This window comes from Podarcis gaigeae, assembly GCF_964106915.1.
Source record: "Podarcis gaigeae genome assembly, chromosome: 13".
NCBI classification, from domain to species: Eukaryota; Metazoa; Chordata; class Lepidosauria; order Squamata; family Lacertidae; genus Podarcis; species Podarcis gaigeae.
Genome location: NC_139689.1, coordinates 15,875,053 through 15,891,231, shown reverse-complemented (window position 1 = coordinate 15,891,231; position 16,179 = coordinate 15,875,053). Strand labels below are relative to the sequence as shown.

Genomic DNA, 16,179 nt, shown 5'->3' with positions numbered 1-16,179 from the left:
CCTGGGTGTACATCTCTTATTTACTGAACTTCAGGATTGCCATCTCTGCACGGTTTGAGTCTTGGGGCTCTCCTATTCCATAAACTTTGGGTCTGTTCTCTACTGTTACATACAGTGCAAGGTTTCTCTGCAGTTATCCGCCCTCCCTCAGGTATTTCCATGAATTCGTAATGGGTAGCCCTACAGATTTTGTGGACTACAGCTCCCATCATTCCTGATCATTAGCCACACAGCTTGTGGCGATGGAAGTTGGAGTTCAACATCTGGAGGGCACCAAGGTCGCTACCCTTATATGAACATGCAAAAAGGGTTTTCTTAACAGGGACCAATACGTCTTTCCATGCTTCGTTGTTCTTAATTATATGCAATTAGATTTTAATAATCGGCCAAGATGTATGCATGCACACCCTTCAGCTAGGATGCAGCTACAAAAGCAATACTGATGAAGGAACTGATGAAGTCTGATGAAGGGACGTCCTAAGGAAAAGCCGGACATTCCAGGATAAAATCAGAAACTGGGACGGCTTCTGTGAATCCTGGACTGTCCCCACATACCTAAAAGCCCACCTTCTTGGTGGTTCTGCCACCCTCAGAAGCTCAGGCTGGTGGGCCTGGAGAGGGCCTTCTCTGTGGCAGTCCCTAAATTGTGGAACTCCCTCCCCACAGAGGTGCAGCCATCTGGCAACTTCTTTATACAGTTTGGGGCAAATGCTGAAGTTGCATCTCTTTTTACCCTGGCCTTTGCTACGAGAGGTGTCTATTTTCAGGTCCCACCCTATGTTATGTGGTTGTATTTTTTAATAATAAGTCTTTAGATTGCTGTTAATGTTGTGTTTTAACCCCCTGAGGAACCTGAGGACGAAGGGTGGGTAAGAAATTAAAATTATAATTGATAGCAGTAGCCATAACGATAACTGTAAACTAAACAGATGTAACAAGAATAAAATGGTCAAATTAAAATATGATTAGAACACACAGGACCAACAATAGCAGATTAGTGGCAATATCATCACCCAACTCCAGGAGGTTAATCATAATCATCTTAAGAAATGTATTACTTATACCCCTCCCATTTGGGTTGCCCCAGCCACTCTGGGCAGGCTTCCAACAGAATATAAAAACACAATGAAACACCAGACATTAAAAGCTTCTCAAATCTTGGGGGCAACTGCAATAAAGACCCTGCTTTGCGCATGTGACCTCTTCATTTTGCACATAGAACAGGGCGAAGGGATATTAAAGGAAATCTGTGGATTTTGTCTTTTGGTCTGGGAAATCCCAGCTGTCATCGCTTTCCTTAAATCAACCTGCCTGACTACAGTGAGCAAGCAAGGCTGCCTACCGGCTAATTAAACAATTAAACGCACTCAAGGAGCGCTTGTGTTGGTCTAATTGCTTGATTAAAAAATAATTTCTTCATTAGCCTGGGGAAACACCGTGTTAATTCCAAGAAGAACCACAAACTGCTTCCACACCCTTAGGAGTCTCTCTCTCTCTCTCTTTCTCTGGTGCTGACCAGCTTTCAACCTCTTGCCCTTTCCCACAATACAGCTTCCACCTTCCACCCTCCCAAATTCCCCACGGCAGCCAGAAATCCAACAGGAGCAGCTTTCTCCAGCCAGATGGAAAAGAAGGACCACAGATTAAATATCTCGGCCGAGGAGGTAGTAAAGCTTTGTAAACGAGTCCTTTGCAACTGTAAAAAGAAGAAGAGAGAAATATGCACAACTTACAGACTTAACACATAGAATAAGAGAATCAGAAGAACATACGTTCAAAGAAGATTGGATAACGTTTATTGAATATATGGGAAATAATTGTCTATAGCCGAAAACGCTGGCAGCATTAAGATAAATTCAACAGTGTAAATCAGTTTTGATGGATGCAAGAATGGAATATTGAATGGTATAGTTTTTGTAAAATACGCAGGGATTTATGATATGTAAAATGAACCATGGAAAGAGAAGAAGGGAAGTCATTGATGTCTTAAGGAAAATGAGTATCTTGAATTGTAAAAAAGAAAACTTATTAAAATTTATATACAAAAAAGAGGAAGGGTGTCGGGGCATTTTGGCTCCCGGTGCTTATCGCTCTGGACCGCTTTGCAGAGGAGCGCCGAGCTGATCTGGGAATTCTGGTTCCCCAAATCCACTGCGCTCCTTCGAAATCAAATGCGCCCACGAGGGCGCAATGCGCCTTCCCGGAGCTGCAGCCAAGAGATTCCTCCCTGAGCCTGCTCCGTCCCAGAAAGCAAGCCAGAAGCCCCGGCCCCGGCCACCTGCCTCTTTAAATGGAAATGGTTAACCACCATAGAGAATGCCTCCTCTTTCTCCTTTCCATTCCCTGCCTGCAAGCGGCGGAAGAGGGGGACCGTGCAGAGGAGGGAACTTCCTCTGACTCGCTCCCTCCCAGTCACCCTGAGCCCTGGTGGCTGGTGCGCGGAGACAGGGTTACTGCAGTGCACAGGGAGCTGGGGGCGGGGGGCTCCCCTGGCCTTATGGGGAGGGGGGGTCCCCGTGGGGAGCAAGATCTCCCCAGAGCTGCAGACCTCTAAAGCAGCGGCAGTTGCGATGGTGAGTTTTAGGGTGTCTTTGCAAGAACTGGGAAATGGGTGCATTTCTATTTTTTAATTTTTTATTTTGCAAACAAAAGAGACGGGGGTTGGCGTTGGCGGTTGTGTGGACAGGCCAAATGCAGGGATTTTTTTTGGTTTTTTTGCAAATGATCAAAACATAAGTCATTATTTAGTGCGCTGGCACCGGTAGATCGGCAGCGTTGTACTTCAGATCACTTCGATCTCCTTGTCGTAGCCTGGGGAGGGGAGTTATCGACGCGATCCTAGCCCTCCAGCGCGGTTTACTCCAAAGTACGCGTGCATAGGATTGCAGCCTGAGAGAGGGATTTTCGTATTTGCTCGGCAAGGCACATTTAAGCAGATGAAGAAGCGTTCCTGATCTGCGTTGTTGATTCTAACCATGAGAACAAGGGGAAGTGCCATTTATTCTGCATTAAGCTTTGTGAAATATAGCGGGCGAGGAGCGTTTGTGTGTGTGTTTTCTGAAGCAGTTGTGGACAGAGAACCACAGTGTGGGGTGCTAAAACCTGGGTTGTCCCATGCCAAAAGAAGGGACACAACCTTTTCTGCTCCTTAGCTGTGAATCATCATCTATTAACCCCCTAACTCTGTATAGACCACTGATCCTTCTTGTACAATTCATCTGTTGCTTTCCCCAAATAATAATAATAATAATAATAATAATAATAATAATAGTTATATTTATTTATACCCTGCCATTTTCCCTGGCAGGGACTCTGCATGGGATACAGATAAAATAAGAACAGCTAAAAACGTACGGAAAAAATCATGAAAAACAATTAAACATCAGTATAATTAAAACTCTTTCTCTCTTGGATATATTAAAAGCATACAGACAGTTGCAACAAAAACAGCATGGCACTGGCCCCCTTATTAAAAGCAGTCGGTTCCCAAACACTTGTTGGAGCAAGAAAGCCTTCACCTGCTGACAGAAGGACAAGGAGGAAGCCAGTCTAACTTCTCTAGGAAGAAGGGAGTTCCAAAGTCTGGGAGCAGCCACCAAGAAGGCCCTGCTGTCTGTGAGCGTGATGGAACCAAGAGATGGGTCTCCCCTGAAGATCTCAGAACTTGGGCAGGTTTGTGTGGATAGTGGTTTTAATTAACAAGTTTTGCATTGACATAAGATCAGCAGTAAAACTCAGTGACCAATGCTTTTCAGAGTATATACAGGGATAGCCCGTGTGGTCAGCAAGAATTAATTCAGCAATGTCCAGGGGGCCACAGGCTCCTTGTTTTTTTTAATTAAAAAAGAAAGAAAGGGAGCTCTTTGGACGTTTGCAAAGCCCAATGCACAACTCATTAGCTGAGGTAAACCTGTGCAGCACAATCCTAAACTTTGTTTACGCAGAAGGAAGTGCCACCGTGTCCAATGGGACTTATTCCTGAGTAAGGAGCAAGATCTGCCAGGACGAGCGGTTAAGATGCAGCCGATCTCTGGCTCAGCCAGCTGCCCACTGCTCAGTGGCAAAACGAGTGTTTTGCATGCAGGCGTGGTCCCAGGCTCAATGGCTGGCCTTTCCAGCTGCAACAGATATTGTGTGTGGAAATGGGGAATCTAGCAGGGCTGGGCAAGACCTTGGCTTGGGGCCCTGCAGAACTGCCTGGGCCAGAATAAACCACTTCCCCACTTGTGCTAATGAACTAAGAGTCTGACTCAAAAAGAATTGCATCTCTGTGAGGGGGAATAGGGGTCCCCTATCAATTCTCAGCACCCTTAACAAATGACAGTTCCCAGGATTCGGGGTGTGGGCGTGGGGACTGTTTAAAGTGGTACAGCAGTGCTTTAAATGTATTGTGTGGATGTGGCCTTCACCTTCAGCGCTAAAGTGTCTGTAGGCACTTCATACAGTGGTACCTCGGGTTACAGACGCTTCAGGTTACATACGCTTCAGGTTACAGACTTCGCTAACCCAGAAATATTACCTTGGGTGAAGAACTTTGCTTCAGGATGAGAACAGAAATTGTGCTCCGGCAGCGCAGCAGCAGCAGGAGGCCCCATTAGCTAAAGTGGTGCTTCAGGTTAAGAACAGTTTCAGGTTAAGAATGGACCTCCGGAATGAACGAATTAAGTATGTAATCTGAGGTAACACTGTACTTGCAACCCGTTTGGAATCTGCCCACTTCCCTGAGTTAAATTGATTATTATTATTTTCTCTTTTCTCCACTTTCCCTCCTTTGTGAATTGTGGCCAGTCCCCATCACGAGGGCAGCATAAATTAAGAGCACATGGCTCTTGCTAAGGAACCAGGGAGTGAGGACTTTGTATCGGGACTTGGCCCTCTCTCAAGTGGGTGTTTGCTGCCAGTTCCCAGCTGCCAAGGCTGAGTTTCGTAGTAACCTCTAGAGACAAAGGCAGAAGCAGGACCTGTCCCTCGCACGCGTGTCTTTGCTAAGGTGGTAGAGCTGTTTGGGTCCTTGGTGGCTTCCCTGTTTGGCACAGACCCTCTGCTGCGCTGGGTCCCTTCGCTTGTCGCCGTCTTTGTGATAAGGGCTTGAAACTGGGGCAACAAATCTCAAAGAAGTTGTCCCAAGTAAGAACTGCAATGTCTGCTTGACTGTGCCGATGTTCCTGGGTTAGACTGATGGGGCAAAGAATCACATGAGCGTTAGGTTAGCTGTCCATGTTAGCTTTACATCTGGATATATAGATACCGTATTTTTCGCCCCATAGGACGCACCGGCCCATAGGACGCACCTAGTTTTTTGGGAGGGAAATAAAGGGGAAAAAATTATTTCCCCCCCAGGTGCCCTGAGCTAAGCCCGAAGCTTAGGGCGCGCTGAGCTCAGCGCGCCCTAAGCTTCTGGGTGCTGGCAAGGTCTCCGCTAGCCCTGGGAGAGCCGCGCGGCTATCCCAAGGCTAGTGGAGTGCTACGCTAATCCCAAAGCTTGGGGCGTGCTGAGCTCAGCGCGCCCCAAGCTTCTGGGTGCCGGCAAGGTCTCCGCTAGCCTTGGGAGAGCTGGGTCTCCCACGGCTAGTGGATAGCTTCCTGAAGCCTGGAGAGCGAGAGCGGTCGGTGCGCACCGACCCGCCTCGCTCTCCAGGCTTCAGGGAAAGCCTGCATTCGGCCCATAGGACGCACACACATTTCCCCTTCATTTTTGGAGGGGAAAAAGTGCGTCTTATAGGGCGAAAAATATGGTATATTTATAAATATAAAAACAAACTTTTTGCATTCTGCTGTGCTATAGTGGAACCAACAGGAGGTGTGAATGCTATATTGTGTGCATTGCTGTTTTGTATATTTTTTAACCACCCTGAGCGAGCCGTTGCCACGGCTGCCACTCTCCACCCCCCCTCCTGCTTTTTGGTTAGCAACTGGAGAGCCAGGAATCGCTTGAACCTAGGAATGTTCAGTCCATGGTGCCCCCTCTCTATGGGCTGGGCTGGCAGAGAACAGGATGCTGGATGGTGGGTATCACCTATGGAGCTAATGTTCCCCAGTCCTTTTTGGGCAGTGCATGTAACTTTTTGTTTTTAAAGATGTACCCATAGATGTCAAAATCATGCCACTAGCTATGCTGGCAACATGTTACCTGCAGGATCAGTCTTGAGAGAATTTCAGGTGGGAGTGTGCAATTACGTCGTGTTTTGGGGGAGAGTGCAACTACGTCCCGCTTATGGGGAGAGTGCAATTACGTCCTGCTTATGGGGAGAGCGCAATTACGTCCCGCTTATGGGGAGAGTGCAACTACGTCCTGCTTATGGGCATAGCTCATCATGGCTACCAGCTCTTAATAACCTTCTCGGTGAATTTGTCTAATCCTCTTTAAAAGCCATCTCAAGTTGGCCATCAATGCTTCCTGCAGGAGCGAGTTCCAAACACTCTAGTTTGCTTGCAGCTCTCTGTGATCAGGGGATGATTGGCATCAGTGAGCTGCCTTTCACTGGTATGGGTCTCCTATTAAGTAGAGCAGTGTTTCCCAACCGGTGTTCCGCGGCACACTAGTGTGCCGCGAGACTTTGCCTGGTGTGCCGTGGGAGGGAGGCGGGCTCCATGTGCTTAGAGCAACAGGCTGCCGCCCCAAGCCTCGCGCGCCCGACGGGAGCTCCTGCCGGGTGCGCAAGGCTTGCAGACACTCGCCCGAAGCACGGGGCACCCTCCGGAGGGCTCCGCGTGCTTCGGGCAACAGGCTGCCGCCCCAAGCCTCGCACGCCCAGCGGGAGCTCCTGCCGGGCGTGCAGGGTTGCAGACACTCGCCCGAAGCACAGGGAGCCCTCCGTAGGGCTCCCTGTGCTTCGGGCAACAGGCTGCCGCCCCAAGCCTTGCGCGCCTGGCAGGAGCTCCTGCCGTGCGCGCAGGGTTGCAGACACTCGCCCGAAGCACGGGCAGCCCTCCGTAGGGCTCCCTGTGCTTCGGGCAACAGGCTGCCGCCCCAAGCCTTGCGCGCCTGGCAGGAGCTCCTGCCGGGCGCGCAGGGTTGCAGACACTCGCCGGAAGCACGGGGAGCCCTCCGTAGGGCTCCCTGTGCTTCGGGCAACAGGCTGCCGCCCCAAGCCTTGCGCGCCTGGCAGGAGCTCCTGCCGGGCGCGCAAGGCTTGCAGACACTCGCCCGAAGCACGGGGAGCCCTCCGTAGGGCTTCCTGTGCTTCGGGCAACAGGCTCCCGCTCCAAGCCTTGCCGCCTGGCAGGAGCTCCTGCCGGGCGCGCAGGGTTGCAGACACTCGCCCGAAGCACGGGGAGCCCTCCGTAGGGCTCCCTGTGCTTCGGGCAACAGGCTGCCGCCCCAAGCCTTGCGCGCCTGGCAGGAGCTCCTGCCGGGCGCGCAAGACTTGCAGACACTCGCCCGAAGCACGGGCAGCCCTCCGTAGGGCTCCCTGTGCTTCAGGCAACAGGCTGCCGCCCCAAGCCTTGCGCGCCTGGCAGGAGCTCCTGCCGGGCGCGCAGGGTTGCAGACACTCGCCCGAAGCACAGGGAGCCCTCCGTAGGGCTCCCTGTGCTTCGGGCAACAGGCTGCCGCCCCAAGCCTTGCCGCCTGGCAGGAGCTCCTGCCGGGCGCGCAGGGTTGCAGACACTCGCCCGAAGCACGGGGAGCCCTCCGTAGGGCTCCCTGTGCTTCGGGCAACAAGCTGCCGCCCCAAGCCTTGCGCGCCTGGCAGGAGCTCCTGCCGGGCGCGCAGGGTTGCAGACACTCGCCGGAAGCACGGGGAGCCCTCCGTAGGGCTCCCTGTGCTTCGGGCAACAGGCTGCCGCCCCAAGCGGCATATAGTCAATATAGGCACAGAGTTAATTTTTTAAACATTTTCTAATGGTGGTGTGCCTCGAGATTTTTTTCATGAAACAAGTGTGCCTTTGCCCAAAAAAGGTTGGGAAACACTGAAGTAGAGGAACCGCAGGATTCCCCAGCACACGGCCTGAAAGCGACTGATATGGCTTAGCGCTGTTGACCCTGATAGAAAGGAGATTTTTCAACATCTTGGGTAAGGCGCATGGACTTAGCCTGTTGTTTTTCACTCTTGGGTCTGCAGGTCCCCTAGAAAATGCTCCTTCCGCAGCATCCCACATGGATGGAACAAAGGAGGCAAGCGATCCTGACGGACCTGGAACTTTGGAGGAAGGGGAGACCCTGAGAATCACCCATGCAGGTGGGAAAGATGAAAGCGGAATGACTTGCCTTGAAAAGAGGGGATATAAGGTCCACACCACCATTCCTCTCATGCCATTCATCTGGGATTGGAGGGCTCAAGACCCACCTCTCTCTTCCATCCATATCCATTGTATTTCCTCCTCTCCTTCCAAAGGTTTAGATTTCCCTCGCCATACCCCCCTTTTCTTCCCAGGTTGTTTATTGAATTCTAGGATTTCACTCTTGTGAAATCTTCCATTCCTCAAAAGTCAACAAATTGTGACTTCCTGTGACTCCCACTTCCATGAGCCTCTCTCACCTCACTCAAGGGTGGGGAGCCTGTAGCCCTCCAGATTTTGTTGGACTCCAAATGCCATCAGCCCCGGCCAGCAGGGCCAATGGTCGGGGTGACCGGGTTGTAGAATCTGCATTCTGCGTTCATTTAAGAGCAACAACATTTAGATACCACTCATAATTCAAGAACGTTTCAAGTCCTTTACAACCAAAAGACATATTAATTAAAGGCAACGTATTAAATGGCGATGAATAACTTGATGAATTAAACAGCAGCATCCATTATTAACTCAAGTGCATAAAGCACTGACAGGATCCAAAAGCCCAGCCGGCTGGTGTGTTTGTGTGTGTCTAGGAAGCTGCATGGGGGCAGCCAGTCTGTGTGGGAGGTATTAATTAGCATGCAACAAGTAGAAGATAAAACGAAAGCTTCCTGATTTAATAACTTGTCTGGTCTAGGGAGGAAAATACCCTTTCCTAGCTTCCAAATGGGTGATTAGTTAAATACTCGAGCTGATGCAGAACCAAGTTCATGGGGTCTCCCCAAAACAGAACGGTACTGGGGAACAAGCTCAGTTCCAGGGTGGCTAGAAATGGGATAGATGGGCTTGTAGGGATGCAGATGGCTCTGTGGTCTAAACCATTGAGCTACTTAGGCTTACCGATCAGAAGGTTGGTGGTTCAAATCCCGACGGCAGAGTGAGCTCCCGTTGCTCTGTCCCAGCTCCTGCCAACCTAGCAGATCAAAAGCATGCCAGTGCAAGGTACCGCTGCGGCAGGAAGGTAAACGGTATTTCCATGCGCTCTGGTTTCCGTCCCAGTGTTCTGTTGTGCCAGAAGTGGTTTAGTCATGCTGGCCTCATGACCCAGAAAGCTGTCTGTGCACAAACGCCGGCTCCCTCAGCCTGAAAGCGAGACGAGTGCTGCAACTCCATAGTCACCTTTGACTGGACTTAATCGTCCAGGGGTTATTTACCTTTGCCTTTTTTTACCTTTACCTTTAGATGGGCCTGTACTCTGAGACTGCTTTGTATGTGGAAAGGAATCCTCTGTGGATGGAGGGAGTGTTGCTTTTATTGGATGGCGTCTCAAACCTTTTCACAGCTGAACTCTGGCAGATTAAAATTTCTGACTGTTTCAGGTTTTTTGAGACCTCCCCATTTATGATTCCTTCTTTGCGTCTTTGCCAGGTGATGCTGAGAAGATGGAGCCTTTGAAGGAAGTGGAGGAGGAGGAGGAGGAAGAAGAAGAGGGCATTTTATGTATGGAGCCCAGACACCGCGTCGGGGATGACGACTCGCCGGCCACGGCCCCTCCGCAACGCGGGAAGGGGGAGCGCCCGTACCCCTGCGGCGAGTGCGGGAAGGCGTTCAGCCAGTGGTCGAAGCTGGTGCGCCACCGGCGCATCCACACAGGCGAGCGCCCCAACACGTGCGCCGACTGCGGCAAGTCCTTCACCCAGAGCTCCCACCTGGTGCAGCACCGGCGGACGCACACGGGTGAGAAGCCCTACGTTTGCGGCGACTGCGGCAAGGCCTTTTCCTGGAGCTCCAACCTGGCCCAGCACCAGCGGACCCACACCGGGGAGAAGCCCTATGTGTGCCGGGAGTGCGGCAAGGCCTTCTCCCAGAGCACCAACCTCATCAAACACCAGCGCAGTCACACGGGGGAGAAGCCCTATCGCTGCCCGGAGTGCCCGAAAAGCTTCTACCGCTCCTCGGACCTCATCCAACACCAGATCACGCACACGGGTGAACGCCCCTTCAAGTGCGACGAGTGTGGCAAGGGCTTCACCCAGAGTGCCAACCTGGTCAAGCACCGCAAGATCCATGCCGGGGAGAAGCCCTTCCGCTGCAACGACTGTGGCAAGACTTTCATCCAGAGCTCGGAGCTCATTCAGCACCAGCGGACGCACTCGGGCGAGAAGCCTTACCAGTGCCAGGAGTGCGGCAAGCGCTTCGGCCATGGTGCCACCCTGGTCAAGCACCAGCGCCTGCACATGGGGGTGGAGCCGTACCGCTGCGCCGACTGCGGCAAGACCTTTGGGCTCAGCTCGGCGCTGGAGCGGCACCGGCGCTGCCACAGCGAGAGCCGCCCCTACGCCTGCGGGGAGTGCGGGCAGAGCTTCTCGCTGGCCTCCAACCTCACGCTGCACTCGCGCATCCACCGGGGGGAGAAGCCCTACCGCTGCGCCGACTGCGGCAAGTGCTTCGGCATGAGCTCCACCCTCATCCGCCACCAGCGCATCCACACGGGCGAGAAGCCCTACGCCTGCCCCGACTGCGGCAAGGCCTTCGTCCGTAGTTCCCACCTCACGCAGCACCGGCGGACGCACACGGGCGAGCGGCCCTACCACTGCGAGGAGTGCGGACGGCGCTTCTCCCAGAGCTCCAACCTCATCACCCACCAGCGCATCCACATGGAGGAGCGTCCCCACGTCTGCCACGGCTGCGGGCAGCGCTTCGCCCAGGAAGAGGAGCTGCAACGCCACCAGCAAGACGGGAAATGCAGCGGCAAAGGAGGTGCCAGAGAGCTAGAAGGCCTCGGGGAAACCTGTGGGGAAAGCCATGCACCGGCATCGCACCTGGAGAGCGGCGCCACTTGCGCCATGTGCGGGCCAGAGTGCAAAGATGCAGCCGGACTCGTGCAGCACCAGAAAGACCACATCCCCCACATCTGCAACATATGTGGGGAGAGTTTCCAAGATGGCGCCAAGTTAGCGCAGCACCAGGAAAGCCACACGTCTTACATCTGTACCGAATGTGGGAGGAGCTTTGGGGACTCCAGCGCCTTAGCCTGCCATCAGGCGAACCATGAATCTTGGATATGTGGCGTCTGCGGGCAGAACTGCAAGGACTGCTTGGCCCTGGTGCAGCACCAAGAAGCACACTCGCTGCACATCTGCGGGGCGTGCGGAGAGAGCTTTGTCGACAGCCAGGCACTCGAGGAGCACGAGGAGAGCGGGAGGTGCAAGGAGGACTCCGAGCTCCTGTTTGGCCCAGGATCCCCGAAGACGCTGGTGCGTGTGGATTCCAGGGAGAGCTTTGCTGTCGGGACGGCTCTCGTGCCGCATCAGGAGGGGGAAGCGTCGTGGGGCTGTCTGGAGCGTGGGGAAGGCTGCAAGGATAGTTCGGCCTTGGAGTACCACCAGCAGAGCCACCGGCGGAGGCCTCACACCTGCTCCAAGTGTGGACAGGCCTTTGCCAATGGCTCAGCCCTCTCCCGCCATCGAATGACCCACATGGAAGAGGATTTGTACAAATGTCCCCAGTGCGAGCAGAGCTTTGAGGGCCTTTTGGCCCTCACTCGGCACCGGGGGGAACATGTCTGCGAGAAGTGTCTGGAGTGTGGCCAGGCCTTCGAGGACCGTGAAGGCCTCTTACTCCACCAGAAGAGCTTGGGGGACGAAATACACGGATGTCTTGAATCCAGAGAAGCTCCTCGGGCCGACTCAGATCTTGTAACTCAACTGAGTGATCCCATGGAGGAGCCTGCTGACACAGATTTTACCACAGCCCAGAAAATATTCTCTGGTGACCAGCCCTCCGATGAAAAAGTGGTGTCCATCCCCCATGAGAGTGTCCCACTGGACGAACAGCCCTTTAGCAACCACTTGAGGCCTACTTTGCACCAGAGAATCCACCCAAAAGCTCAGACTCTGGACAGGGTCACACCCGAGAGCATCCCTGAAAAAGAGGAGGCGTCTTCAGGTGGGCTGGGCCTCCAGGACAGCTCAACTCTCGCCTCACAAACCCCACCCGAAAAAGAGCCTAGTCTGGACCCCCTGGGTGATGGCTCACTTAAAGACAGCTTGGTTGCCGCTCCGCTGCAGAAGAGAGCTTCTCCCGCCGACAGACCTCCTCCGATCTCCACCGAAATGGCTGCCCTCATCCGCCGCCCGAGCACCAAGCCCTATAAGTGCCACGACTGCGAGCAGAGCTTTGCGGACGCCGGCGGCTTGTCGTGCCACCAGGCCGGCCACACAAAGGGACGGCTGCTGAAGTGTCCCGAGTGTGGGAAGGGCTTCCCGGAGAGGCTGGCTCTGATCCGGCACCAGATGGAACACACGGTGCAGAAAGCCAGGGCCGTGCGGCAGCCGCCGCCGAGAAACAATCGCGGCAAGGAGAGGGACCCTGGGAGCCCCCTGGAATTTGGGGAGAGCTTCACGGAGATCTCGGCTGTCCTTTTGCAGAGGGAAAACCATGTCTCTGAAAGGGGCGCATCGCTGCGGCCGAAGGATCGTGGTGGGGACGGGAAGCAGAGTTTAGGCGACCCTTTGCAGACCACGGAGCCCTACTTCCACCTTGATTTGGGGAAAGCCTCGGGTGCCGGGGGAGTGCTGGGCCAGCGCCATGGGCAGCAGGAGAAGGGCAGATACTTTGGGCACTCTGAGCCTGGCAAGATCTCCCGGAACAGCTCGATATTGCTGCAGCACCTCCAGAGCCACACGGCAGAGCAGCCCTGAAGCCCTGGGGGATTGTCTTGGTGGGATTTGGTCAGTACCAGGCAGGTGTGACCTGCGATGCTCTGTCTTCTGTCACGCTCCCCACCCCCTGTTCGATGGTCAAAGCTGAGGTTGGGATGTACATAGGGGTAAACTGGGGCAACTCGGTCTGCCCAGGGTTGGAGACATGCCCTCGATGGAGAGAAGATACTGCAGACATTATTATTATTATTAGGGTGGGGAGTCTGTGCAGATGTGCAGAATCGAAATGGGAGGTGCTGCAGCAACAATGCAAGTTGGGGAAACCCTCGAGGTTCTTTACCAGCAAAATACACAGTGGCTCTTCCTTTTCAGGTATTTTCCCCTTTGTTCCTCCCTGGTTTTCCCTCTGAATCAGATGAGCTCAAGTCTCTTTGAAGGGTAGCTAAGCTTGTGGTCCTCCGGATGTTGCTGGACTACAGCTCCCATCATTCCTGACCATGTCTGCTGGGGCTGATGGGAATTGAAGTCCTAGTAACACCTTGATAGCTTCACCTTAGCCCCCACCCCCTTTAAAACATGGAATTAGCCGGGAGCTGACAGCAGGTAGCCTTGTACAAAAAAGTGGAACGGTTTCTCTCTGTGTGTATTTCTGTATCTGGTGGGAGGGCTAGTTTCCAAAGTCCATCTTTCTCCCCCTGCAATTTTTTTTTTTGGGGGGGGGGTATTTCCTATAAGAGCTATTCCAATGCAGACAGATTTTGTGAAATAAGGTGAGATAGGAGTTTTTTTTTGTTTTATTTTTAAAATCACCTGAAAATACAACATACTGGAATGGCTCATTGGGCTACGTTCTGTATCTCCTCCTGCTTGCCACTTGTGGTTGCTTCTCTGTTCTGACCACACTTAGCAGGATGCTGAGGGTGGTTTTAGGTCTTTGAATGTGAGTTTGCTTCCTCCTTCCATGATATGCTTGCTTCCCAGTTCATGGCATCAAGTAAACCAGGATATTTCATTGGAAGCCTGTCTCCTCCCACCCACCAGCTTTTCTCCAGCCTCACATTTCCACTGTTCCATCCCGTCTGCTTTCAGGTGAAAACACCAATGATCAGAAATGGGTTCCTGTGTACATGTGTGAATAGATAGGATCTACTCAGCACATCTTGAGTGAATCAGGTTCTCCATATTTCTGCACCCTCAGTGCATCTCTGACTTCTACTGGTTGTATTTCTTTTTCTGTGGGGAGAGGGGGTTCCTAGTTAGATTTAAAAACAAAAAAAATACTCCCCATCCCTGTACATTTTAGGTTTGCTCAGCCATTCAGTGCCAACGTCTACCTCACCAATCCATGCCGAGGTCTTTGCCCATAGAAAGTGCTGTAGAGTTGATAATGTAATAATCCTCAAAGACAAACACAATCTGTGGAACTCCCTGATGCAGAAAATATATGGCAGCAGACTCTTAACTTGCCCCACCTAGACGAAAACACATTTTCTGAATATTCTGAATGCTGTTTATAGCTATGAATCCTTTTCTTATCTGTTTGCAATCCTATAGTAATAATAATAATAATTTATTATTTATACCCCGCCCACCTGGCTGGGTTTCTAGACTTCCTTTACCCAGGAGCAGGGCCCATTTAATTCAGTGGGGCTCACTTCTGAGTAGGAATGTGCTGTTAGGTTTTTCCTAATACAGTACATTTCGAGGAAGCAAGCAAACAAAGAAACAAACAGATCTCCCTTATCCTGGCACAGCTTTGATTTTAAACTTCTTCTTCGGTGCTGGCATCTACCTCACCCATTCAAGTGAGCTGAGACGTGATCCTTGACAAAGCAGAAAAATTGGCTGCTTGCGTCAGGTGGAACTCCTGGCCACATGATATCCATAGTAAGATGGAGAGCTTAGTAGCATGGACAACGAGACCAGCCATGACATGGGTAGATTCCAGCACAGTGTACAAGACCCACCTTGGAAAACGTAGAGCAAGGGTGGGGAAGCTTTGGTTATCTGGATGTTGTTGGGACTACGATTCCCATGGACTATTGGCCATTCATACTGCGGCTGATGGGAGACGTAGTTCAGCAATATCTGGAGGACCAGAGGTTCCCCACCGCTGCTACATAGAACTAGCCAGTTTACACATTCATTGAGACTGAAGCTCCTCTAAACCACCCACAGCAATAGTTCACAGTGTTGTCCTCATCCTTCAACCCACAATGTACTTCAGCTGAACCTATGCAGGCTCCTGGCCTGTTCACTCTACGGTTAAATGGGGCTACTCTAGATAAGCAGGGGTGCAATCCTGATGCATCCTTTGCTGCATCGTTCTTGCTATTTTCTGAACGTCCAATGAAGACGGGCGCCATTTGAACCGTTGTTTGTACGTGTGGGTTGCTTCTTGTTGTAGCACTGCGGAGATCTCCTGCAATGGGCCTGCCATGTGGCTGCACCAGGGACCTGCACGATTGTACAGGCAGACTTAGTAGCTGCCGAAGGTGGACCAGTTCAAAAGGCATCTCTGAAGCAGCATGCAAACCTTGGTTTCTCGTGCAGAGCCCAGATGCAGAGCAGAAGACTGCGTGTCCCAGAATCCTTCAGCTGCCCCTGGCTTGGATGAGAGCCCACCGGAAGCTTTCTGCATCTCATGAGTGGGATATAATTGAGTGTTAATTCAATCGATACTTTTCCTTGTGTCTCCCTCCGCCCTCATCATCTTCCTTTCCTCCCCAGCCTTATTTGCTGGGGCTGTCCTCTTTGTTTCCAGCAGCACAATCCTAGGCCTCTCTACTCAGAAGTAAGCCCTGCTTTGTTCAGTGAGGGGGTTTACTCCTAAGTAAGTGTGTGCTGGATTGTAGCCTTAAGCACTCATCTTTTGTAACTCAGGGCGAACATCTCATCTCCCCGTCCCCCACCGAAAACGTCTCCTGTAGCATCCAAATTATAACTCTCTAGGAATCTCTCCATATATTTATGTCTGCGACTGTTAGTTTTGAAGGGGTTGTTGAAGATTCCTTACCTCTTCCCTGTCCAAGGATGGTCCCCCCCCCCCCCTTGATGGATTCAATTCTGTGGTTTGTCACTGAATTTTCTCTGTAATTCTAGGAATGTATCAACCCTGAGACTAATACAAACTCAAGATTGGTTTATTCAGATTGTTTCGTGTTGGTGTCATTATTTTTCATATAAAAGTGAAGGGGGCACAGATTAAAAACAAACATACCAGGGCTGCTGTTTTTGTTGTTGATTAACTGATATATTAGGGCTGCTGTTTTTAACTGATTAATTGGCATAAAGCTAT

At 52.0% G+C, this 16,179-nt stretch overlaps 1 protein-coding gene across 3 annotated transcripts; it reads left to right on the top strand.

Moving 5' to 3' along the window:
• The first annotated feature begins 2,395 nt into the window (after positions 1–2,395).
• On the top strand, positions 2,396–16,033 carry ZNF629 (zinc finger protein 629). Of its 3 annotated transcripts, XM_083710742.1 has the most exons (4): positions 2,396–2,585; positions 3,425–3,672; positions 8,064–8,180; positions 9,646–16,033. In XM_083710742.1, the coding sequence occupies exons 3-4, from the start codon at positions 8,099–8,101 to the stop codon at positions 12,918–12,920; spliced, it is 3,357 nt and encodes a 1,118-aa protein (XP_083566868.1). In that variant the 5' UTR covers positions 2,396–2,585; positions 3,425–3,672; positions 8,064–8,098; the 3' UTR covers positions 12,921–16,033. The 3 variants fall into 3 exon arrangements, with proteins under 3 accessions (XP_083566868.1, XP_083566869.1, XP_083566867.1); XM_083710743.1 differs by lacking the exon at positions 3,425–3,672 and having other exon boundaries at positions 2,396–2,573; XM_083710741.1 differs by lacking the exon at positions 2,396–2,585 and having other exon boundaries at positions 3,418–3,672.
• The last annotated feature ends 146 nt before the right edge of the window (positions 16,034–16,179 follow it).